The sequence below is a fragment of the Halyomorpha halys genome, unplaced genomic scaffold, assembly GCF_000696795.3.
Source record: "Halyomorpha halys isolate HHAL.00 unplaced genomic scaffold, Hhal_1.1 Scaffold1441.1, whole genome shotgun sequence".
Taxonomy (NCBI): domain Eukaryota; kingdom Metazoa; phylum Arthropoda; class Insecta; order Hemiptera; family Pentatomidae; genus Halyomorpha; species Halyomorpha halys.
Window position 1 is genome coordinate 48,556 of NW_027112132.1, and position 27,455 is coordinate 76,010.

Below are 27,455 nucleotides of genomic sequence, written 5' to 3' on the forward strand. Positions count from 1 at the left end.
CTGTTATAAATTATTTTTAAAATGTTAAATTAAGTAATAGTGGTCTGTAGTAGCCAAATTTTAAGTTTACATAGGCAATCAGAATCAGCACAATAGTTTCTAAAATACTATGATAGTATTTAAAAAGAACACAAGTTTTTTTTTTCTTCCAAATAAATTTAATATGTGGATTATAAATATTATTCCTCTGTTGTTTTGAATCTTATTTGATACCTACATTTATTTATTCAAGACCTAAAGTAAGATATGATACAATCATGCAATACAAGAACTGTTACATCAAGTAACAGTAACGACTATTGGATTAATTACAATTATTAATATATACGATCAAAGAAACATGTACGTTCATATTCAAAATTCAGATAATTTTGTTAACCAGTAGTGGTTGAAGAGAATAGTTACCTCCAATAAAAAAATAAAGTAGACTTAACCACCCACAAGAATGGTAAAAATATTCAGAGAAATTATAAACTATAGACTTGTAAAAATATTGACAAGCAGCTTGTTTTAAAAATAAAATTTAGAATTTATATTTATAAAGAGTGAAATTCTGTTACATAAAAAAGAAAATACTATGAATTTTTCAAAATAAATTCCTAGATTTCAATTAATCGTTTTTTAGTCAGCTAAATCTATATCATGTTTTAAGGTTTAAAATAATTACTTAAATCACACACTGAATTGGCTAAGTATAAAAATGATTATTATCATAGCTGTAACAGCAAATTGAGATTATTCATTTCAGTTCCAGAGAAATATTATACCCAAACAGAACGAGACTAGAATACTATTTTTACCAGTAATAGTATTCAAAGTAATCCTTAGTTTATGTGCTAAATGGTAAACATTAAAAAAGTGCAATGTAAATGGTATGGTATGTGAATAATATAAAACATGTAGAAATTAAACGTCTGATACATTTACTAACATATAACATAGAAATAATGAACTCCCAGTATGTAAGTTAATACCAATACAATACTATCAATAAGACTAAATCATACTGTTAAAAAAGTTGTAATTAATGGTAAAAATCTTTGGAATAAAAAAATGATGGTGATTATGAAAGTTCGAAACCAGTATTGCTCGAGATGGCATATCTCAGCTTGTCTCGTAGCGTAGCTTTCCTCTGGTAGTTGGGTAGTTTGAGAAGGTTAAAACAAGTAGAGGAAGTTGGTAGCCTATGTTGGGGATCTCTCTTTCTGATCGTAAAAAATCCTCTTATCACACTCCCTGTGTTAAATAAATATATACATTTTAATTATTAAAACATGTCCAGATCAGTATAATAAAAACAAATCTGAGATGATAACCTAAGGAGCAGTAAATACTTCTTTTCTTGGGTCCAATTAAATGATAATTAATATAAATTCTCTTAACAGAAATTATTTCCAAAAGTAATTCTGAAGAAAAAACCAAAAATTGTGTAAAAAAATTCCTGTAATAACCAACTTTATTGCTTAATATATAGTATTAATACATGAAAAGTTCATAAATCTTGGAAGATTATTGATTGACCGTGTGTAAAGATGAAAGGAATATGGTCCGGGTGCGGTCAAAAAAGAACAAAAAAATAGTAATGGAAGATTATTGATTGACCGTGTGTAAAGATGAAAGGAATATGGTCCGGGTGCGGTCAAAAAAACTCAAATAGTAGAATTATACTATTTTATTGAGCCAACGTTTCGCCCCACGTTGCAGGGCTTCGTCAGGGCTATTTTGACGCCAGTCAAAACAAAAATCTATTTCTACCATCAGGAGGATTTTTTACCATCAGAAAGAGAGATCCCCAACTATCTACAAATTTGTTTTGACTGCCGTCAAAATAGCCCTGACGAAGCCCTGCAACGTGGGGCGAAATGTTGGCTCAATAAAATAGTATAATTCTACTATTTGAGTTTTTTTGACCGCACCCGGACCATATTCCTTTCATCTTCATAAATCTTGTTTGAATCAAAGTAAACACACTAAATACTCACCACTTAAAAGTGAGCATGAAATAAGAATTTGTCTGGATTTTCTTTTTAGTAAGTTTGATAAATTAATTTCTAGAAATTTTTGAGGTTAAAAAACTTCCAAAGATGAATATAAACTATTCTATATTTTTCTTTCTATTTGTGCAACGCCTTCACTGTAAAGGATAATGAGTTAAACAATTCAGTGTGAAACAATTTTCAGCCATGTTTTATAGATGACATGATTTCGATAGTGAAATTGAATGTATGACTAGTATGAGCATTATTAAGGTGCATGAATATGAGACAATTGTCCCGAAACGTTGTACAACTAGAAAGAAAAATATAGACTAATTTATATTCATCTTTGGAAGTTTTTCAACCTCAAAAATTTATAGAAGAATTTGTTTTTCACCCATTTTAACAATGGTTGAGTGGAATATGGAGGCCTCTCGATTCTACCGGAGAGCAGATTGAAGCAAATCATGAATTCCTGTTTTACGGTTTGTCTTTGGTACCTCGAAGCGTTCTCATGTTTCCCACCTCTATGGTGAGTTAAAGTGGCTCTTTCCCTTAAACCATAAGCAATATTTCCTTGGAGGTTACCTATACCAAACCATCAGTTCCTAGTACTCTTCCAACGCCCACAGTCAATTAAATTCAAATCCTCTATCCACTCCTAGGAAACAAGATCTCGCCATTCTGACCTCTATATCCCTTCCCACTGAACCAATGATTTTGAAAATTCCTTTTTATTCCGCTCCACTAACCTCTGGAATTCTCTCCCTTCTTATATCTGAGATGTTTCCTCCTTATCTTAATTCAAATCCTTCCTTTTCCAATATCCTAAACCAAAGCTCCACAATCATAATACTGTAATTTAAGATAAGAATTAGGATCAGAAGTGAATACTTTTTTATATATTTTATAATTCCAAATTGTAAGTATGTAAAAATTTTTTTTTGTGACATTCGCAAAAGTGCCTAAAAGCAAGTTTGTACATATGTGTCATAGGAAATATTTTGAATTAATCGATTATTTTATTTGTTATTTGCACTTTTATTATTTTCAATTTAGAATAAGAATTAATTTTATTTTGTTTTCTGGTTTTATATTTATTTATTTCAGGGGTATTCTAATCTTTAGTTTAAAATTCTAGTTATTTTGATATGTTAGTTTCTTGTAGTTCGTGTTTGTCTATGATGTTTTTGTTTTGGACCTTTTTAAACTCCAATAAAGTGAAGGATAAAAAGATAATGTGACAAAGTTGTTGGAGATTTATTATATCATAAAGATTATAAGGTTACAAAACAAGTTGCCCAGAAAATCCGCCAGGAGTTCCTCTGCATTTAACATGTTAAAACTTTTCACATTTAATATAACATCATGAATATCCCTACCTATTGTAGATTCATTTAAACATATATATATTCTTTCTTTTTGTTCTGGTTATATATGCTTTCTTTTAATTGTACATCTATGTTAAATGTTAAGGGACCTTGTCCCAGAATAAACTTTATTTTCTATTGTATTCTTTTCTGTATTTATAAAATGGAAAATCTGGTTTAAGCATTCAATTTTATGCTATCAAAATCTAAATAATCTAATTTAGGCAAAAAAGTACACAAAATGCAGTATTGAATTTCAATATATTATTCTGTAGATCATGAGTGGGATAGATAATAGATTTAACAAAGAAATAAAATGTACTTTGACATGGAAAACGAGTCACTATTTATAATTTTTTCAAGCTAGGGAACAAAACATGCAACTGCATGAAAATCTTATCTCTAATGTAAGATTAACTAATTAAAATGTCACCTACCGATAGTATCGCCAGTATCCTCATCATCTCCTACTTCAACACACCTGATAGAAAATGGTGGTTCCAAGTGGGCAAACCCCAGCAATGGAGGCTTCGAACAGCTTGTAACAAACTATTAATAAAAGCATTGACATTTAAAAATTCAAAATTTAAAAAAAATCATTATAAAAATATTGTAACTCTACTAAGAATAACTCAAAAGAACTAAGAATCACTTTGGTTATTATATTAATTTCAAAATACATTTTAAAATGTTCAGTAACAACTTCACCTTCAAGAAGAGACGCCTTTCTTCTTCTGAAAAATCTTTCTGTAAGATATCCCAAAGCCAGACCACAACACGATGAGAATCATGAAAACCACCATAGTATTGTGTATGCCTCCGCAAGTCAGTCATGTCCAATGGCACATTGTCACCTGATATCAGCCTTTGAAGCTATAAAATATAAAAAACAAAATTACCTATAATAAGTGAGCGCTGACTTGATCAATTCATATACAACCTATAAAGACATTATAGAGTCAAAATTCTGTAATATAATAATGTCCTCAACATTTAATTAAATCTTATTAGGCATTAATCGTCTAGATTGTAATTAATAGGTCCTAGAAAAGCAGAATAAAAAATCTGTCATCTGTAATTCTACAAATTTAGCAGAAATATTCAATATTTTGCAGTTCCACAAACTGATTAATATTGGTTCCTCCTTGTATTTTTTTTTTCTTTCGTGCATTTACATAATTCTCAATACAGTCAATTTAGATAAGTTAATGCTAAAGGAATCATTCAAAAAGTTTAAGCAGTATATACGATGCCATTAGATTCATCTTTGGGATCCCAGGAACGCCTCTGTCACCCGATTTTATGAAGAATTGAAGTGGCTTTACCCCTCCTTCCATCGTAAATATTTTCTTGCTTTCTTCCTCTACCAAGTTATCCAATCCCACCATCCATCGTACATCTCTGATATCCTTCAATTTAAATCCTCAGTGCAGTCCTGCAATACCCGCTCATAGCCTTCAGACTTATATGTAACTGCCCATCAAACCGCAGCCTTTGTTGGATCTTTCCTCATCCCTATAGAATTCTATTCCCTCCTTCATTTGTGGTTCTAATACCCTTCCAACCTTCAAATCCCGTATCTTCAACCACCTTCTGCCCACCCAATTCCGGAAGAATAACAATTGAAAGTTTATATATTTTTTGTTCTTAATGTTTCAGAATTTAGTTTATTCTTGTAAATATGTATATTAGCAGAAATTGTACCTTTCCATTTATTATTTATAGTTTAATTACATTTGATTTTATCATTTTTGTTTTCTATTATTTATAGTCATCTTGTGTTTTATGATATGACATATGCTTTTACTTTCTTTGTTCTATTCTTATTTTATATATTCTGTTAATTATTGCTGTTCATTTTAATATTTTCAAATTCATTATTTTATTATGTTTTATAATTTCATTCATATTTTGTATTTCACTCTAAGGCTCTAAAGCCTAATTCTGACCCCTGTATGTTATTCTAAAGGGATCAATCCCAGAATAAATAATTATTATTATTATTATATAACTTGAATAATACATAACTAAAATAAAAACTAGTAATTATTTTTATTTGGCATACAAATAAACTCTCTGAATTAACAAAAAAGATTACTTTGTTTAAGTCTTCTTCATGCTGTAGACATATTTATTCCTAAAGATTTTTAAATAATTAGGTATAAGATTAAAAAAAAAAAGAGTCAACCTAGATAAATGATAAATTTGAGTTATTCGAATATGAACAAAACTTCTTTTACTAACATATTCAAGTAAATAAATTAGAGAAAGACATAAAGAAAAAATAATAGCAAACGTTCTACTTTGTACATTCTAAGAAGTTGTTGTAATTATTACATATATTCATATCGAAACATAAAATTTTCAATACAGCAATAAATTAAAAATTTAACAGTGATCTTACCTCAAAATAATATACTATTGTAAAGTTGAAATAAAACTTTCAAGTGGTACACAATATAAGATGTCTAATATACACAAAGAATAACAGTGTAGCTGTTCTGAATGATTATACCTCTGGTGTAGAGAAAAGAAAGAGCCAGTCGGGATTGATGATAGAGCGGAAACCACGAATAAAGGCTGAGGTCTGTTCTTTTATTTGTGTGTGCATCCGGAAATGAGCCATCAAATGTATATAGTTTATCCTAAAATTATTAAAAGAAAAAATGTAATATATTATAATATGATATAGATATATTTTTATGTTCCATCTAATAGGAAACCATGTTATATAGAGCATATATTATCAGACCAATTTATAGGACTTTAAACATGCCTCTAAATCAGTGCTCTATATTAATAAAACAATATAGTTGGAACTTAATTTTTTATACCTCCAGTAAAGAATAATGAAGTGCGGGTTTTTATTAAAACTTGAACAAAATTATTTCTTTCTTAGGTCTTTACATATTTATGTATCATTATTTTTTTTTATAAATAAACCACAGAATTTTTAAATTGTCAGCTTCACTGTTCATATACAGAAAAACAGGTAAGTGTAAATATTACCTTTCCCAAAAAAAATAATAAGAAATTTGCAGAAATGTTAAACTTATCTTATGTAACGATATAGAACTGTTTAATCATGATGTATGAGTACTAGTACTAAATTTTTTTATAGTGCTATAAAAAGTCACATTTTACAGGATAGTGCAATATACTAGAGACTACATAGACTGAACAAATAGTATATTCAAAGTAGTTACAAATCAAAATAAATAAATGCATGACAAACTACTATGTAAACATTATTAGAAAATATTACTCTGCAAGCTGACAATCCCTCTGAATTTTTCTATATTATAAACTTTAGGAAAGTTTACAACTATAAAATAATTCAATACAAAATTAATCGTTTTGCTATAAGGGGTTTCTCTTAATAATGGCACATTGAATAAACTTCCTAGGCTCAAAAGAGTTCGTTACTCATGCACAGTTAAAAAAAATAGCAATATATGTAACAAAAACTAAGCTTTAAGATATATGTAAATAATAAGTATAAATCCTCTAAAGTAAAAAAAATTAAATAAAAATTGGAAAATTTTTTTTAAATATTTTAAAAAAAATAAATGAGAATTCAAATAAAATAGAGTAAGCAGGTGCACACCTTTACCTCAATATCAAGAATTAAGAACAGTAATCTCAGTCCTTTATTTAGAAAGGTCCAATGAGAAAAATTAATAAATTTACATATTTATTTTATAAAATAGAACAATAAATATTTTTCATGTTCATTTTTTAAATAATAGATCAATACTTGATTTTTTAAATCTATAGTAAAATAATCTTTGGTAGTTTTAAATTATATTTTACTTATCTAAAAAAAAAAATAATGATTAGATTTTAAAAAAAAAAGTTTATGATACTATTACTTCTTTTATTCATTAATTAATGATTTCTACCAACTAACAATATTTATATCATCCAAGGAATATTGCTTTGAATAAGTGCTTAGTATTTAAACAGAAAAAAAAAACAACCTGTACTATTATAATTGTAAATAATTATGTAAGTTAAGAAAGTTGTTCACTTATTATGGTTGTTGACTGGTAGGGCCCTTCCTCCTGGTACCAACTCAAAAGTCACCAGCTTGCCCATGAAATCATGATCAACAGAGAACGTCAGGTCCAAATCGCTTACATCTCCCTTGTAATGTTTGACATAAGTTAGGGACCTATATAATTCTTTATCAAGTGATGGGAGCTCATCGATAGAAGAGTAAAGAGCCTCTTGAGTTTGACCAAGAGTCTGGCTTAGGAAAAATGAAGCAAATGGAACATCCACGACAATACCCTAATGAGAGAGAAAAAGGCAATCAATTATGTACACTAATTTAAGAAAAATGGAAAAATAATGAATTGGTATGTAAAAAAAATGTCATGGTCAACTCCATTTTTCACTAACATGATTCAGATGAAATTTTCTAGCAAATTATCTTTTTATAATTACAAATTATTATCATATCTAGACTTTCCAAAAATACTTATATAATATTACTCTGTAAAATTGTAAGTTAACATAAATATAATCATAAACTAATTTCTATCAGTGGATTTTAATGTAAAACTGTTTACTAAAGACACTAGCAAAACCACTCCAAGAGGGTGCACAAGCCAAGCACACCAGATTTATCAAAATGTCTGTCATATATTTTCAGTTCTATAGCCAACAACTCCTAATGAATTACATGTAGCTTAAAATGTAACTTATTAAAATTTAAATGATTAAATTGTGCAAATGTTGCATAAATTTTTGCCTAGACTATACTATAGGAATGGTAAATGTCCTTGAAAAGTAGTATTGAACTATTCCAGGTCATAATACCGGAGGATTATTATATTCAAGATAAAACTAAAATGCCTGCTCATTTTTTGATTCAATTCTCAATATCTCGATACCTACCTAGCACAGGATAAAGAGTATTAAATCCTTTTTTAAATCAGATTAAATTTGATAATATATGAGCCTTAATGGAACTATCTATGTTAAATATTTTCTGAGATACAATATTTCAAACACTAATACTTTTTTCTAAATACCGAGGAACAACAATTTGTGAATATATTTTTGCAAACATCATAAAAACTTTTATTCCTCGAAAAATAATCATCACAAACTACTTCTAATAATAATCATTATGGATAATAATCATCATAACCACAATATACCTAAAATATATGACAGCAATTTTGAAAAATCTGCCCAATTAGGTCCAAGTCCCTTTAGGGAATGGTAAATTTTTTACCATCCTATTTTTCAAACATTTTTACATAAGATTCCATTAACAGTAATTTATTTAAGCTCACTTCTAGCTACATATAAATTTTAAACTGTTTTTACTTCACTATATGAGATAAAGAATAATACGTTAAAACATAATTTAAAAAATTACCTCATAAACTGCTTTTCCTAACATTCTACCAACAAATTCAAATAGTTGTAGATGATTCTCATGCACATGGGATGTTGGAGAAGGGTACAACCTTTCTTCAGATGTCGCTTTGAAAAGGTTCAAAGAAGGATCGAACACTCGTTTAATGGTCTCCTCCAGGAATTCTATAAAGAATAATTAAAATATTATAATAGAGTTGAGCAGTAACAAATGAAAGCAAAAAGTATTTAAAGTTCATTGAATGCATACACTAGATCTTTGCATTTTATATAAATAATAGTTGATATACTTGATACTTCACAAGCAAACATAATGACCTATATCAAAAGAGTGATTAAGCATTAGGGCATGTTCTGACAGTAGAACAAACACAATAAAATGACATCGACCCAGGGAATCTGTAATTGACCATAATCACATATTTCAGATAATACTGTTAAGGACAGATATTACCTAGTTTTGTTTTTCGATGGCCTTAGTAACCATCATGTCAGGTTCTAGCCATCATGTAAATCACTGTTTAAAAATCATGTAAGTCAGTATTAAAAAAATTGGTTCAGTTTCCTTATTTAAATTCTTTTAGTGGACATTGTAAATATTAAATATTTAACCATATTAAAAGAAAACCTTAATATTAAAGCATGAAATAATACAAACCTTTGAAAACTCCATCTTGGTCAATACCTGCTTCATCTAGGCCCTGCTCGTTTATAAACCTAACTCTTATGACACCTTTTAGTGACTGAGCTGGCAGCGCAGCTAATTGTCGATAGCCGTCTTCAACTATTCTTTTCCTAGAAAAATAATTAAAAATGGAACTACATTATATTTCTACATAATTAATTAAACTAACATACTTATGAAACTATTTAAAGTTGGTTAATAATAAATACTTTTTTCTTCTATTTTGGTACAATCTAATTCATACGGTCGACTATCTTCTTCCAATATAACTACATGATAATTGAAAATTCAGGGCTAAATAAATTATAATCTCATTATAAAATCTAAAGAGCTGAATATCTAAATTTAACAGAGAAGATAAAAACTTCAATATTTGATTAACTCATACATTAGGAAAAAATTAAAATACACTTAAAAAATTAATACATCAATGATATGTATAGTGACATGTAATGAAGTTAAATTTATTAGACCAATTTAAAAAAAAAAAAAATCTTTAGAAACATGATTTAAAGAAAGTGTACAAACTATCTTTAAGTTTTTAATAGTATTCACAAAGACACGGCACCAACTGAAACTGAACTGGCCTGCCTCACTCCATTCCGACCTTTTAAAAACACCAAGGGAGAACGGAACAGTGCAGGTGTGGTCTCTATCTATTTTTGACTATTTTATTTTTGAAAAATGGGCCAGAGTGGAGCATAGAGGATTGCAAAAACACATACTGATCACACTGGGTGCCTTGCATAACTTAGTCAGTCATTTTGATTTATTTACTAAACCTAAAGTTTTCTCCACATTTCATTTATTTATTTTCATTTTTACCACCAGTTAATCCATAGAGCCAATTAAGTGAGTTACTACTGTAGTTCCTGAAGTTTTCATCCATGAATGAAGTGATGCCACTGAGTTCTTTTATTTAACACTTATTCTTATCCTATTTATATCTTGTTTACTTTAGCTAATATTATTTTTAATTAAATCTGTCATCTATATTTTATAAAGTTAAAATAAAAATGGAAGATTGTTGAGTGACCATGTGTAGTAATAAAAGAAAGATGGTCTGGGAGAGGTGATTGAAAAAATTCAAATAGTAATTGTATTAAATAGTTTTATTACTATCTGAATTTTTCCTTTGATCACAACCTTTTATCTACCATTATTAAAATAGAAATGTTTCCAGAAAATGCTAAACGTTTTATATTAGAGTGTTTATAAAAAAGTGTATCCCTTAAAATTGGTTCCTTCCTACGAAAGGAAGGGATACATAAAGTGATAAAGCACTGACCTGTGGATCGTGATAAGAGTTGAATGAGCCGCAGCACAGGCAGACTCTGTCAATCCCAATACTGCCTTCTCATTGGCAACATTTTTTCTGAACAGCTGGACCCTCTCTGAATGTGGAATGATATGTGGCATCTTGGCCAACAGCAACTATAATCAACTTCATAAGTCAGCTTCAAACATAAACTATATATTTCATCCAGAAAGAAAATATCACCCAAATAACAAATAACATTCTACAAAGGTTTAAGTTAAAAGTATAGGAAATAAAAATATGTTTATGAGTTTAAAATTAAAATATTTATCCTGTACCACTATACCCCATGAAGGATCTTGGGTTCATATCTTTGTAAGGAAGCACTGTTTCAAGACCAATGGTTGTGCAAAGAGATGATTTAGCCAGAATGATGTTCAACCACCAGGTGTTACCCCAGTTAAGAGTACACATACTCTAACTGGGTGAGCTCCAAGAGAGTATTCAACACCAAGATCTCAATCCATGGCAGATAAAACAGAACTATAATGCCAGTGAGCGTAGGCCTTTGAGTCTTATTCTTCAGGGGTGTAGCTAATGGTAGGCAATGAGGAATAAGATTCTAAAAGGGTAATGCCCCTATGACAAAGTGGGAGAGAGAGAGAGAGACTTGATAACTGAAAAATGACAGAAGTAGGTAGAATGAGCGAGAGAAAAGTAGACCGAGCCAGGGGGATGGACTTGGGACTGGCCTTTCAGAGCTGGGAGCTAGAGAAGGAAAAATGGGCTAATCAGATCTGGAACGGCTAAGAAATCACTACACACCAGAACATGCATCACCCAATTCAGTAAATAATTTATAATGTAATTAATATTTTATGGCAAACCATATTTATCTGGATCATTCAATTATGTATTAAATGTAAATAAATACTTTTTTCCTTTATATAGTTTATGAACGTATATTTTACCACTTGAAATTTGATATAAACAATGCTCTCAATAAATTATTACCACTGTAGAGGATTAAAAAATAAAAATAAAATTATTTTGTTCGTTACCTGTGCTGCTTTTTTCCCCTTGTCAAGATCATTAAGAAATGAACTAATTCGAATTTCTTTGATGAGCCAATGATTCGGTGGACAATATGACCTTCGGCTGTCCCTCCTGTATAGGACCAGCAGTAAGTTGTGAAGGGCATTGAACAAGCTGTTACCGCATGTTCCAGACTTCATATCTATTTAATGTTGAAATCACAAAAAATCTTAACATTCTATCAGATTAAGGTTAATGTAAAATTTGACAAGTAATGGCGAAATCAAAAATTTTCACCATTGAGCACAAAAAAACTTAATATGAATACTTTTTACATACCAAATAGATTATTCAAAATTCCTTTGTAGAGAAACATGTTAAGAAAACTTGACATACAGATAAAATCATTTAGCTTGAAGGGATTTTGTTCTTCATACATTTCAATGTCATCTAAAATACTTCAAAACAGAGAAGAAACAAAAGATTAGTTAATTAATCCTAGTGATTACAGAAAAGAAGAATGAATCAGATATGCCAAGCCGATTTCTAGTTTCAGCTACTTTTTCAATGTCGCTCAATTAAACTAATTTTATTTTCCTCACCTTTATTATTTGTAAATATTTTAAAGATAAGATAAGCCTGGGCCTAATTCTATAATTTTAGAGGCGAGGCAGTCTGGGAAGGATTCGCTTCTATTATTTTTGGTGTTATGGTTTCTTTCAAAGATAGTGATGTACATTGACTAATAATTGCTATAATTAAATGGTATGATAAGTTAGGCTACCACGAAGGGTGAGAGTAGGGGGTGTTTCAGGTTGATTTCCAATTTTAGCCACTTTTTCAATGCTACCCAATTTAAATTTTTTTTCTTTTTCAAAGATTGCTCAACTCATTATTAGTAAATGTTTTAAAGATAAAATGACATCCCACCTAACTCTGGGATTTCAGGGGAAGGGTGGGCTGGGAAGTATTATGATGTTATTATCTCCTTGAGAGATTGTAACTCGAAAACAATAAACTCTATTATTTATTAATCATTAGTGATTTTTATGGGATTCGATTTTCAATTATTAAAAAAACAAAAATAAACATACAATTAATACATATAAATGTAATGTTGACTTAGAGGAAGCAACAAATTAATATTGAAACAGAAATAGTAATCTACATTTTTTTAGTAATCTTAAATGGAAAAGAATCTGTAATTTCCAAAACCACATGAATAATTTTTTTCCTTAAATATATGTTTTAAAGTTTTTTGGTAATACCATGCACTCCAAAATCATCAAAAAAGTCCTGGAAGACTAGCATTTACAAGTTAACAACAGTTTTGGTTGATTCATATAAAAGTATAATTGTGTAACATGAGTAGTTTTTTAAATCACCGATTCCAAATAAGAACTGTCACCAAACACAACAACATATATAGTATTAAGGAATCCAAGAAAAAATACTTTCTTAACCTTTTATTTTGTTTCCGGCATATTGTTACCGACCATGAAATGCACAGTTAAAATAATTTCAAAAGCCAAATATATTGCAATAATTTTTTTTTATTAGTGAATTTTGGAAAAATTTCCTGTGACCACATAATTGAATCATTAATTCTGAGTACATTTCTTTTTTCTTTTTTTTTTCAACAAATGATACAAAGTAAAAAAAGGATATCAAAATTCATTTATTTATTAGTAAATCTAACCAAAGTATTCCAGTAGTATTAAAATATTTTTTAAAAACCATTTCTCTTTATCTAATTGTATTAAAAATTAATATCGTTTCTTCCATAGTCGAGACAATTCTATTCTAGAAAGGACTAAAGTTGGAACAAAAAGGTCATTTTACAATAAAATTGTGACAAGGACCTTCTTCATTTGAGTAAGATATACATTTTTTCAATATGTTCAATATTGATTCATTTATTTTTTAAACATTACTGAACCTTGAACAATCACTTTGTTAATATTCTTTATAAAATATCTTGTAAATTTTAAGATCAAAACATATTGTCAGTATTTTGTAACAAAAATGAATTCAAGAATATCCAGAAGAGCATTTCATATTTAAACTGGTCTAGAAAACTCTTTTAGATGAAAAACCAATGATATGCTTATATATTACGAATCTGGAAGTATTCAATTTGTATTGCACATTTTTAAACTAATTACTATCAATGAATATTTCAATAAAAAGAAGAATTTGTGAATTCAAATTACTGAAATCCGTTGTAGTGCAGTGATTAGAAAGATGAAAAAAATATCAATCTAATGAAACATTAGAATATGCCAGATATAATAGTTTCCCATAATAACAAGTTAAGTGTTCACTTACGTTACATAGTGCATCATACAATCACAAAAAAGGATAAGTGTTTGGAACTCTGCAGAAGAAGCTATCTTGGCATTGTCAGATAAAGCATCAACAAACATTTTCAGTCCACATGTTGGTCCCTGTAATTCCAAAAACTTCCAAAGTCGGAAAAGAATTGACTCTTGATAGCAAAGACCTGAAGAAATAAAGAGCTCATAAATAAGTGGTAAAAAATTTAATTATTAATGTATATTTGGATAGCTTGTTAAATATAAATTGATATTTTCACTGTGTGAAGTGATAAAAATTTATAATATTTCATAATAATTTGAAAAATTATAAAAACTGCTAATAATAATTACTTAATGAGAAATAAATTACTAATAATAATTATTATTAGCTATATTGAAAATTGTCACATGTCTCATACACAGAGTTGAATTAAATATTGGCACACTTGAGTTCGTCTTTTTTTTTTTTAAACTTAATTGAAGCAGCCTTTCCTCACACACAGAAATGTTTAAAGATGGCAAAATTTTATAAACTAAAGGACAATCCATAGGAGTTCAATGACAGATAATCTCTCTCAGATTAATACAACAAACCATCTGGCCCTTCTAATCAATATACGTTTTTACTTATCATAAAGCTACTACACTTCGAAAATTTTTCATTAACAAAGTTTAATCAAATACCTTATGGAATTCCTACTCCATTCTTAGTCTACACACTATTTCATTGCATGTAATCTATCTTCCCATCCCAAATTTAATCTCAATTCTTCATCCTTCCAACAACCTATCTAGCCAAAAATATTAACATCCTTATTCCCTGATCTCATTTTAATACCAGTAAATAGTAAGTAATTAATTTTAATTTCATTTTATTTATTTATATTAATTTGGATTCACAAAGAATGAAAATCATAATATAATAATAAATTGTAGTTATTTTTATTATTAATATATAAGGAGGATGACAAATGAAAGGAAGAAGTATAGGAACACTTACAAAGAGGTTTGGATTGGAACAGAAGAAAAGAGTTGGTGGGAATCATTACAGACTTATGGAAACACTACAGAAGTTTTTCAAGAAGGAAGGTTTTGTTCTACTAGAAAATATCTGAGTGAGGATTGCAGAACACTTAAGAAAATGGAAGATTATCCATAAGATAAATTACAGAAGAAATCAGTACTTTACGTCTTCACAGAGAACAATGTCCCTCAGTTAGTGATTAAAAAACTACCTGTACAACTAAGATTTTGTTTAAGGGTGAAAAACTGAGGACTGGCACACTTCAAACTCAGAAGACCTGTCCCTGGGAGGCTGCCGGACAGATTATAAAAAGATGAAGGGCGCCCTTGAAATTGAAGTTTAACCTGAAGAACAAATTAAAGAGCTTGTAGGCAGAATAAGCATGCTTATGTCTCTGCCATTGTAAAGCAAGGTATGGAGGACATAAAAAGCAAAAATAATAAATAAATAATGAGGATTATGGAGCTTGGTCCAGGTTAAGGAGAAAAGCAATGCACATGTGCAAAGGTAGGATAAATGACGCTATGTGCTACTACTACACCATTGTCCTCTAAATTATTCTAGAGAGGCATCATTCCAGAATAAACACAATTTATTTTCATTTCATTTCATAATATAGGTTGGAAGAATTAAGAGTAGTGTATAATCAGGAAGATAAGTGGTGTTTAAAATTTTCATAAAACACTGAGTTCTCAAGAAATTATTCAAACTTGATTATGCAGCACACAATGTGACCATAAATGACAAATATGATTAATAAATCATCTGGTAAGTGATTTTCATAACAATAGTATTTTAAGCTACACTTACTGTCTAACAAGGGTTAGAAAATTATTAGGAAGTTTAATTTGTCTTCTTATTTTGTTAGAATGTAAATAAATAAATTTTTTTTCAAGGTCACGTCCTGTATTTGTTTTTACTAATATTGCCCAATCAAATTTGATTTTATTTTAAATAAGATGAATAAATATAAACAATTTTGGGATATTTGTGCCATGAATTTACATAGGCTCAAATCAAAGCATTATTAAGTAAAAACTAACAACTTAATAAAAAAATAAATAAATAAATATATATATATAATTGACAAAGGTAGTGAACAATGTAAAATTCATAGCTTTTTTACTTAGAGTTAACATATGAAACCATCAATAAATTAATAACTGTGCACCACAGTTTTATTCACATTAATTTTGAATCTTATATGCATGTTACATATATATGATTTGTAGATGACAAAAGTGCATCTCCTGATTTACTGAATAACATCTGAAATTAAATTTACTGACTTCTAAGGGTTGTTTATCACAGGAAGAGATTGACAAATTAGATGAATAGTTAGGTTTTACCTGTTAATATATCAAGTCTGAGCTGAGTAAGAGTATTAAGGGCTGTGTAGAAAAGAGAGCATACATTGGATACTTTCGTCAAAGGTGAGTCACTCACTCCCAGTTTGTATCTTACTTGCTTCCCAGAAGCATTAGCACGATTCAGTCTATTGTCAATTGCTCGTCTGGAATTTCAGATAATTTTTTTAAAAAGTCTTAGATTTTAATAGGTTTATGAATATCTCTAAAGTTTAAGATGAACTTTAAATATCCTACTTGATGAAATTGGAGGAAGATAAAGTACTGCCTGAATCAACAGGTACAGGGACAGTATTCTCATCCAAGACCTTGCCAATGAGGGTTGAGATGAGAGGTTGGGACCAGAGGAGGTACAACTGTGTCTTCACGTGCTCCATTGACTCATGGAGGCCTGGGTCCATTGGCTGAGCGAACCATCCAAGAACTGGATGCCAATGGCTTAGGTTTGATTGCTTTGAACCAACGTACACTTCACAACACTTCAGCAGTCTTCTTAATACATCCTATAGTAAGAATTGAACAAATAGATAAAAAGCTACTAATGACTTATTAGTATAACATCAATAAAAAAAATTATCACTAGGAATAGGATTTGTGTACCATAAAAAAGACAAAATATGTACACGAATATGTGTTTATTTTTCCATAAATATCCAAAAAAAACACTGAAATATTTAATATGAAAAAAATTTCAAAAATGAGGAAATTTAACTATAAAAAGCCTGAAAATAAACAAAATATCGTACAGAACTTTTTAATTATTTAAATGTTTTAAAAGAAAATTGTATTTCATGGCCATGGTTATTTTAATTCATATCTATATCTTTCTCATCAATTATTTTAGAAGATGCATCTTTCAATTATTGTTGAAACTTATATCTGATAGCAAGTTGAAAACTTTCAATAACATAACATGTTTGTTTTAAGCTTCCAGAAAAATAACAGAGAACTATCTGTATTATAATCTTCATCTATGTATTGATTTATTTTTTCTAATTAAAAACTTTTTTCAAATTAAAAAGTGAAGTATCTAGTGAAAAGGAAAATATGAACTTAAAAATTTACTTACAAAAAATATCTAAAGAAATGGAAAAAAGTTGAAATATGTAAAATAAAACATAACCAAAATCAAATTATTACTATATACTTAAGTAACATATCTCTTGAAATTTCATACAATAAATGAGAAGTTAATGCCACTTTTGTTTTCACTGACTCAATCGGTGGCTTTTCTAAACAAAAATTAGGGGAGAATAAAACCTTGATGACAAAACTCCATTGCTTAACCTTTTTTATAGTTTACATTAAATTTTAATTAAATATATTTTTCATTCCTTTCTATATCAATGTTCCATTTCCATGTATCTTATTACAAAATTACCCAATCACATTCTCACTGCTAAGATTTCAATTATTCACAAAGTCCTTAACAGCCTTGAAGCCTGTTATCATAACATAACAGTCCTACATTCTAATAAGAAATATATTTTTAATACGAGAAATGGAAAAAAAATCATGCCAAATTAAAATGAAAAAATAAGCAAAGGTTTAAAATTTAAACAGTAAACATGACTTACTGAAAATAAATGTACATCAATCTCGGTAGAAAGTATACTCCTTTGAAGATAAGTTATATGAATAATATTTGCAATCAAACAAAGAGCATAGCTGCCTTCTAGTGCATTAAACACTATCCTCAGATCTTGTTCGACATTCAGCAGTTCCAAGCTGTGCTGAAGAAAGCCATTAGCTTCCAAAACCCCAATACACTAAAAAAAAAAAATGTTAAAACTACAAATAGCAGCAAAAATTAATTAAAACATTTTAAGAAATTCACAAATTACTTGGAAAATGTGAAATTGTATACATTTTATGTATTATTTACATCTAATAAATATGATAACTTGGATTTTTAATACCAATGATATCGAATAATCAAAATAACTGTAATAAAAACTTGATAGTCCAAATATTGACATGTTCAGTAATATGACAAGTTTGTGATGTCTAAGGGAAGAACATTTTGACCAATCATTTTAAGGAAAGTAGATCAGGGAATGTCATATTCGTCCAATACTGTTTAAAAACCCCTATAATGGTTGTTATGTTTTCTGAATGAAGAAAATTTATCTCTACATTATTTCAATTTTAATTATTTACTTTCTCTTGTTTAAATGGGAAACTATGCAGTCTCGAATATTTGATAAAACAACGACTAATCCATCCTTTTTCACTCTTACCAACCTTTGCAGTCATACAGGGTTCAGCAGCAGTGGGATAGTTCCTTGCAAATGCACATGCTACTGCTGCCTATAATCACCCATTTATAACAAAAATGTTTTATTCTTGATAATTTAAAGGATGATATTTTAAAACCAACCAATGTTTTAACACTATATTACTAAAGAACAGCAGGCAAAAACTAACATAATTTTAAAATTAATAAATCAAATCTTTCCTCCAAAGACTGATGAAAAAAAAGTTAAGAGTACAATAAAATAGTACAGCTGTTTGTTGATTTTATGGCTACTTAAGAGGTATAAAGCGAAATTCAATAATTTTAAAATGAGACAAAATAATCTTCAAATAAAAGCAAATGAGGAGTGACCAAAGGCCAATAAAACAGATTAAGACCTAGAAATAATCCTAAGCTGTTAAGCCTAGTACTGGATAAGGTAGTTCAGAGTGAAGGCTAGATGGGAGCAATTCAATTGAGAAAAAATCATGGCTTGGATATTCTTAGAATATAAAAACATTAAATCTATTTTTTTTTCTTTAAAAAAAATAGATTTAATATAAAACATTAATTCTATTTTTAAATTTATTTAAACATTAAATCTAAGAATTTCTAAAAATAAATTTTTAAACAAATATATGTTAAAACATACCTCGGGAGCCAATTGATTAAGGTGCAAAAGAAGTGCTGGCACGCTAAATATATGTATAAGAAACATAGAAACCAGCTTGCCAGAAAGATTTGCCGAAACAAGAGGGCGTGTTGCAAGGGTGAATATTGCTGACAATGCTACTCCTTTCAAACTAATCTTTGAACGAGCCAATCCTCTAATCAGTAAAATCTAAAAAAAAATAAGTAAAATTAATAACAAAACATCATTTATATTTCAAACGAATAAATTATTTTCATAATGGTTGGAATAAAAAAAGATTCCATACAGTTTATTTTGAAACTATTTGTACATCTTAGATCATAATTTCCTGATTTAATTCAAGAACAAAGTAATAACCAAGTATTAGCTCTAATTTTAAGAACTATTAGAATTTTTAAATAGTTTTATATAAATTATCATAATTATAAAGAAATAATTGACCATGAATGTCATATATTAGGCATTGGTTGAGAGGAAGGTCAAAATAAATAAACACATAAAAAGTCTGGCGTGGTGCACAACTTTTACTTACACCCCCTTTTAAATTCACAAATTCAATTCATTTATATGTTTTTCGAGGCTTTCTGTTACCTTCGTGACTTTACAAGTTATGAATAATTTTTTCCCAAGTCTTTAGCATTTCCATTATACATTACTGGTATGTACTACTACTCTTATTTCTGGAATTGTTCAATAAGTAGTTTATATCAGACCATTTTTTACTACCTCTAATAATAAGAGCTATACATAAATTTCAGTTCTGTACAACTTTTTGTTTTAGATGTTTTTGTTCTGTTCACACACACACATACATACACTATTTTACAAGACTTAGTTATTTGGACTCCTTAAAGACCTTAAAACGTGTGTTTCTACTGAAAACTCTGATTCAAAGTTTTCATAATCACCTTATTCTGTCCCATTCTCTCCTTTTAGTATATATTTAATAAAAAGATATTTAAATAAAAGTGAAAAGTGCAAACATTGACACTACATTGTGTGTCTTCTTTTGATAGGAGAAGAGAAACAAAAAGTGGTAATGAGATCAGACAATGATGGAGATAATCAGGAAATACTTGTATTTTTCCAAGCTAAAAGAGCAAAAATCAGATTCTAATTAGGCACACTAACTACAATAACTGGGATATGTCAAAACCTTCCTGGGTTTACTTATTATTTGAGATATAGTTTTATTTCTGACCATGCCCCAACCATCTTCACCTAGATTTCATTAACAATCAAACTGTATCTCCCTAATAATGAATTTTTTTCTGGTCCAATGTTGTTCTTGATGTTCGATGTTTGTTTTAAATGTTATTGAATTAATGTGATTAATTCACCCAATAATAACGATTAAAAAGTCAGACTGAAAATATATATTTAGGTAATAATAAACAACTAACCTGTAAAAAATAATAATAATGCAAATGAGTAAAAATCAGATAAGTGATATACTCGAAATGAAAATGAATGATAACTGATGAAAACGAAATGAATCCATGATAATAATTCTATGAATATACAATTGTCAAAAAGAGAAACCAATTAATTAAAAAATAAATAAAATATTATATCACAAATTCAGTTAACCTAAGAATATACTTTTTATGGGGAAAAAAGATAAAGAAAAAACTGCCTTGCCTTAAGAGTAAGATAAAATCCTCTCATGAAAAGATGTCCCATTATATTTGCACAGAGTTGAACCATTCCTGGTTTTAATGGCTCCATGCTTTTTTGGGTGTGAAGGATTCTCCATGTACTGATTGAAGTAAAATTAATTAATGTATGTAGTAGCAATAAAATTGAGTGTAGCTCAGAAGGCACATCAGGTTTTAGATTATCTAAATATTCGCAGCATCTCCAAAGTATCAGCTTTATCTGTCTTATCCACTCTAAAGCAAACTCTTTATTCAAAGCTACACTAATGTAACTTATTTTTACATTCTCATTCTCCAAAGCTGCCACCAAATAACTACAAATAACACACATTCTTTAAAAAAATTATCAATATTAAAGTGAACACTAGTGTACAAAAGAAACTCCAGTAGCAGAAAATCCAAAATAACTTTATTCTGTTATTATTACTGATTTAATCAAACCGCAGCTTACGAATTCTCCTCACAACACTCACTGAAAAGGTATACCTAAACCCCACCAGCGGATCCTTTTCAGTGGAGGTTAAGCCTGTAATAATACTCGGATTCTAAGAAAGTGAGTTTTGAAGATTCCACAGCTGGATCTTGTTTTGTAAACTAGTACTTTAAAGTGTTGAAGAAATCATGACAATGGATTGTTAAAAAATCCAAGTACCTGCACAATCGTTCAAATCTAACTTTGTCCCGTTCAGCCTTCCAGATATACAAGAATCTCCATATTATTTTATAATAGTGTTGAGCTGGTCTTAAAGCAGCTCCTTTAGCATCTCCAGGAATTTCGTTATCAAACTCACTCCTATTTTTTTTCAAACAAAGTTACATGAAAATCTAATAACTAAAATCACGTTATATAAACTCCAGCATCATCTTAAGATAGATATTAACAAAGGAGCAAAAAATATCTTACAAAATGCAATGTATATATTTTTTCCTTTGGATCCATCCTCTGACAGCTGATTGTATCTTTATAGCAGCTAACTCTTTCTTCTTTTCTTGAGCCCTACATTCTCGAGCAGCCTTTTTTTGCTCTAGAAAAGCGTCTTTTTGAAATTCTGGTTTGAACATCTTTTAGAAAAGCAAAATAAAGAATACAGCAATTTCAGATTCAAGCAAAACTAATATATCCTGGCCATAAACATATTTAAAAAAAAAAATCATGAATAAACTAAGTAATTGCTGCCATTTGAAAATTAATTTTTTAATTCACAAAATCATTTAGGATGATAAATTGCCATTACAATTTTTGTCCATGGTATCATCAAACATAATCTTCAAATTTACATAAACACAAAACATTTTTAAAATTTCAATGACTTAAAAGACGGAAAATCTAAATTCCAATGAAAATTATAAATTGTTGTCTACATAGAATTACTGTTATCTGTCATTGTATTTACTTTGACTTATAACCATAATCTTGACATAACCATAACAACAGCTGATTAAATCGATTAATGGAAATTTAAAGAGGTAGATTTTTGGTAAGTGTACTACTCCTGATACTTGATGTCCAACACCAAGCATACCACTGTTACATCATGGAACTCAAACCAGTGGCAAAAGAAGGAAATATTTCTTCATTTAACATAACTTTTTCCATTTAACACGCTTTAACATGTTAAACTAAAGATCATGAATACCCCTAGTATTCTCTGCTCAGTGACAATTCGTGACTAATTCAGCCTTAGTCTTTCAAATCCCGATTTCCTTGTAATATCCTGCAAATATTAATCCGTAGAAGTCGCTATTACGCATTCTCGCAAGACATCATACACTTAAGATTAGTCAGAATTTGTAAATACAAAAAATATTTAAATCTTAACATAATTTGTATAATGTTTATCATTTTGTGTGTACCGTCATTTCTTTTTTGAAAAATTTTCATGTTTTTAACATTTTCTGAACTTTTTTAAATTTTCGCGAAAAACTGAAATTTCTTAACCAAGGGCTGCAAAGATATAAAAGATTGGTTTATACAGACCAGTCATTGTCTTCTTTCATCCTACTTTCCTTTAAAAAAAAAATTGAGCGCTAATCCCATTTACTGGCGTCTGCTATCCTACACATGATTTCTCCCGAATTATCACTTCTGGTTGAAGCCATTATACTACACTAACACAATTCCACACATTCAAAACTTCGGAATTCACAGGGTGTACTAAAACCAGCCCACAGAATAAACCATGACCAATTTCACTAATTTTCTCGCGAGTGACTATAATAAAATTCTGTATAATAGTACCGTAGTTTTTGGCATTTAAGTCTCTCAGAGTTTCTGCAGTCGTCGATAAGTTCATAATTTTAAAACCAGAGGGCTCATCCGAAGACAAATACACTTCGAATGCATGTGTGACAACATAAAAAACTGACTGGACTGGTCAACTGAAAAGTTGACTGGAGCGGGTGGATTGTGTATTTAATGGAATCTACTACATGCATAAGACGGCACCACTTCAGTTCTCTAGACAGGTTTTGATATATCTGTACCCTTGGAGTGAATCTATTGTTGCCAGTACAATCCCAACAGTGTCTTTATCATGTTCAGATTCTTAAACAAACGCATTGAGTTTTGATTTATTTCTTAGACACGGATTAAAGAAGATATATTAATAGAAAAATATATATCAATTATCAAAGTAATTAGTAAGGATTTTTTTTCGGTTGGGTCTATAGACCTTGTAGATTATTGGCCGCCAAAACCAGTCTTCTCCGCACCTGCCTATCTTGGGCTACTTCCCAATTAATTAAACTATATTTATAATCATTTAATAAATAATATTACCTGAATTTCTTTCACTTCGCCCTACGCACTGATATTGATAAAGGTGGGAAAACAATTCCTGCAAGTGGGTCTGTTGGTTTTTTTTTTATCAACGCCAACAACATCTAGATTGATTTTCCTTCAGATAGAACCACATGCTTTACCTAATGAAATCCAAACGGGAAATATTCAATGGACGAAGCCTAGTGTTCTTTAATCAGAGCCTAGAAGACTATTTTAGTGATGCAATCTGCACTTTAGGGTCACAATCTGCTATATAGTATAGGGTGGTCTCATGTGCTTGTCCACATAAGGGGCAGGTTTCATCACCATCTACTTCATAAATCATAAAGTGTCTTTTAAGTCTTTAGATAACTGTAAATACCCTGATTATCATTCTCACTTCATTTCTACATAGATCTTGCAACTTGGTATTAAATTAGAGATTTAAACTAATGTAGCTGCAGATATTAAAAGCAAAAAGTATGTGGATTTGAACTTAAATTTTACAAAGCTATGATGTAAAATGGATTAGAGTCGAGTCTCTCAATTGTTATTGTAAAGAGTGATTAACTGCTCAGCCTGTCTAAACCAAAACATTCATTCCCTTCAACACACGTCCAATCAAGGACCACCACACATAATTTCCATATTGAATTCTAAGTCTTACAATTGCTTTGTATAACTCTTAAGTCAAAACAACAGGCGACAACCATAGCACTTCTTGGAAGCCAAAAGGCAACTGTAACTTTTCATTTACTTTATGCTAGGTAGATACTTAATTTTAACATCCAAAATAATAGCAAGATATTTGACATTTCGGCTTAATCGATGTTGTTTACGAAATAATGTCGCGGTTGTAAAGACGTCGAAATTCGTTCTCTTGACAAAAAGGATCAACTCTATCTCATGCGAAATTACCAGCATTTATTTCAAATTGTGTTTTTGAACTTTCCTATAATGAGGATCGCACCATCATTCGCAAATCTCTAAGCATATATTCCGGCGTTCTCAAATTTTCTTAATAGGTTGTTCATAATTTGGTAAAGAACTATGGACAGATGAAGCCCCCTTGTGGGCACCTATTACTGCTTGTGCTTGTAATCTGGTGCCTTATTTCGAAAGTGGGAGTAGATATGTCTATCGAGGCTTTTCATACTGCCTTAATTCTATACTTATCCAATACATCTCATATTATAAAGTTTTTACAGAAGTAATAAGGATATTTCCTCAATTTTTCTGTGAGTTCCTCCATTCCTTAGTTCATTATGTCCAAATGATCGAACTACGCAATAATTTTTAAAAAACAGACGCTGTCAGCCTATTCAAGATCAGTTCACTATGATAGATCACGTTCTGTGTGATACCCAAAATGCTATTTAGTATCACTAGATCGCCTTGAAAGATTGTATTTTGTGCGCCTCAGTTTTATGGAAAGCATGAATAAACTAATTCAATCCATCTGAGACGGCCCTGTTCAGTAGTATTATGTCTATACATATCTTCTAATAAGGCCCAACTAGTGCGCATTGTAATGATAAGACAGTGACACCTATCTACCTATAGCAAATCTATTTTCTTGTCAATGTGGGGGCTTGTACCATCAAAACAACCACGGACTCAGTAAATTAGACGCCGAAATACTGGAGGCCTGTCTCAAGATATGAACACATAAACAACATATTATCTTAAGAATGTTGTATTAATTTATATTTAATTTATTTTGTATTTCATGATTGATGTCTTCATCAGAAGAAACTTCTACAATTAAGTATCTTAAAACAATGAAAATTAGAATTCAAAATTATTATACATATATATCTTTTATAAAAATGTATTGAGTAATATCTGATTCAGAAAATAATTTAACTTGATTTTAACATTATTGTGAGACCTTATCAAAAAATGGAAATATTTTCATGTAAATCGATATAACATTTGTTGACCTTTACCTGTCTGACTTGTTCTGTTGCTCATCTGAGTTGTTGGATTAATTTGTTTTGGAACAAGTGTTGTTATGTTGTAGCTATTGTCATTATTTGTTGTGAACAATACTCTCTTTTTGTTTTTTCTGATAAAAGCCTGAAAAGGCGTCGTTTTAGTGTTTAACAAGTGCACACCACGCCCCAAAAATAGGCCTCTCGGATACAGCTATTATGGACATGATGATTTCCAATTTACAGCAGCAGAGACAAATTACCGAACAATTACGAAGGGAGGCGGCGATCAGAAGAATTAATGTGTCCCAAGCAGTTCAGGATATCATGAAGTATATTTCAGAACATGAACAAGAAGATTGTTTACTGGTCGGCTTTAGTTCTCAAAAAGCCAATCCTTTTAGAGAAAAAAGTAGTTGTACCCTTTTTTAATCATGCATTATAATAACACTATGCTAATCTTTATTTTAGATCATTTATGATGCATGAAAATATTTTATATCAAAGTTTACATTTCCCTATCATAAGTTATTTATATGTATTCTATAATGAATGAAATGTGTTATTATTAACTTAAATGTTATTGAAATTATGTATTGTGTCAATCGTAATTGTTTCAGTATAAAATGAAAGAAAATCTTCTAAATAGCATTTATTATTATTATTTTATTTGCATTATATTTAAATTTACTTTTGAATTTGATTTAGATCAATAATTACTTTAACTTAGCAGGATCTTAAATTCTATTTCCAGTCAATTTTGTTTATTGATGGTCCAAGTAGTTGTAAAACAATAGTTTTTAATCAATGTGTATGAGTCAATAATGATTAATCATCAAGGTTACTCCCGATTTACAAAATTATTACCTGGCTACATTTAAATATTATTTTGATTATTATGGTATTATTGTTTTGTTTTTCATTTCTGTTCAGTTTAATTCTGTATTCTGAATAAAAGAGAATCTTTTTTAATGGCATATATGTTCTGTTTATTTCCTTGCAGTATTGATTTTTATGAATATTAGTGTCTAGTAATTTAGTTAAAAAATTTGTATCAAATTGTTTGATTACAAATAAAATTCTGTAACGATTTTAACCAAACCAACATTTTTATTTTCCATTGGCCATGTATTTTGTTTCAAAACCTGTACAGTTATGGTGCTTTCATGAGTATTTAATTTTTTTTTTATTGTAATATGGCCCATCTGCAATTTATTAGGTATTAAAATGATAAATAAAGTGTAAACTCTGTTTGAGGTTTACTGATATATTTTACCACTCAATGTTTTTCTGTTTGGTATGTAATTTAATTTATACTTTTGAAATCCTTGTTAAATTTAGATTCATGGTACTAATGTACAAACAAGCTAGGGTGGTGGGAAGTTACAAGTGTAGACCCTACTATTACTCATTACCTGAACTATTAACAGTTTTAATTAGATAAGAGTTGTCAAAATCTTTTAGCTAAAAGGGATAACCAAACTTTCCAACAGAGATTGAGTCTGGACTAACTAAAAGTATTCTGTTTAAGTGAATTTTGAAGTTCCCACTGCTAGAGCTTGTTTTTGTAATCATACCAAATCAATGACATAACTCTTGGAGCAAATTTATTTCAAAGGAAGGTTAAATGTACATCTAAAATTCTATCATGTTGAATAGTACTTCCACTGATTATTTCATTCAACCTTAACTTATGTTCATGATATATGGAGCAGGAATTTTACTGCTTCAAGATTTAGGATGGAATGATGAAATTGGTTGCAATTCTTCTTTTTTTTTTTTTTTGTTAT

General features: G+C 29.5%; 2 protein-coding genes across 2 annotated transcripts; one reads left to right on the forward strand and one right to left on the reverse strand.

Annotated features, from left to right (window-relative positions):
* LOC106689730 (ubiquitin-protein ligase E3B) lies at window positions 1-22,374 on the reverse strand (the record flags this gene model as incomplete). The annotated part of the gene is given in 18 exon segments (XM_014434877.3): window positions 1-1,236; window positions 3,784-3,895; window positions 4,055-4,219; window positions 5,862-5,991; window positions 7,377-7,639; window positions 8,739-8,902; window positions 9,396-9,532; window positions 10,711-10,856; window positions 11,742-11,917; window positions 12,055-12,173; window positions 14,044-14,218; window positions 16,407-16,570; window positions 16,662-16,927; window positions 18,002-18,193; window positions 19,313-19,501; window positions 20,954-21,284; window positions 21,623-21,763; window positions 21,875-22,374. Coding segments are annotated over 18 exon segments (3,201 nt in total). The 5' UTR covers window positions 22,033-22,374.
* Window positions 22,375-25,654: 3,280 nt separating this feature from the next.
* Window positions 25,655-26,642, forward strand: LOC106689731 (guanine nucleotide-binding protein subunit gamma-1). The gene has a single exon (XM_014434878.3). The coding sequence runs from the start codon at window positions 25,885-25,887 to the stop codon at window positions 26,095-26,097; it is 213 nt and encodes a 70-aa protein (XP_014290364.1). The 5' UTR covers window positions 25,655-25,884; the 3' UTR covers window positions 26,098-26,642.
* Window positions 26,643-27,455: the final 813 nt, after the last annotated feature.

What these genes read in the sequence shown, in the direction of transcription:
- LOC106689731 (XM_014434878.3), top strand. Translation starts at nt 25,885, where the DNA reads ATGGACATGATGATTTCCAATTTACAGCAGCAGAGACAAATTACCGAA.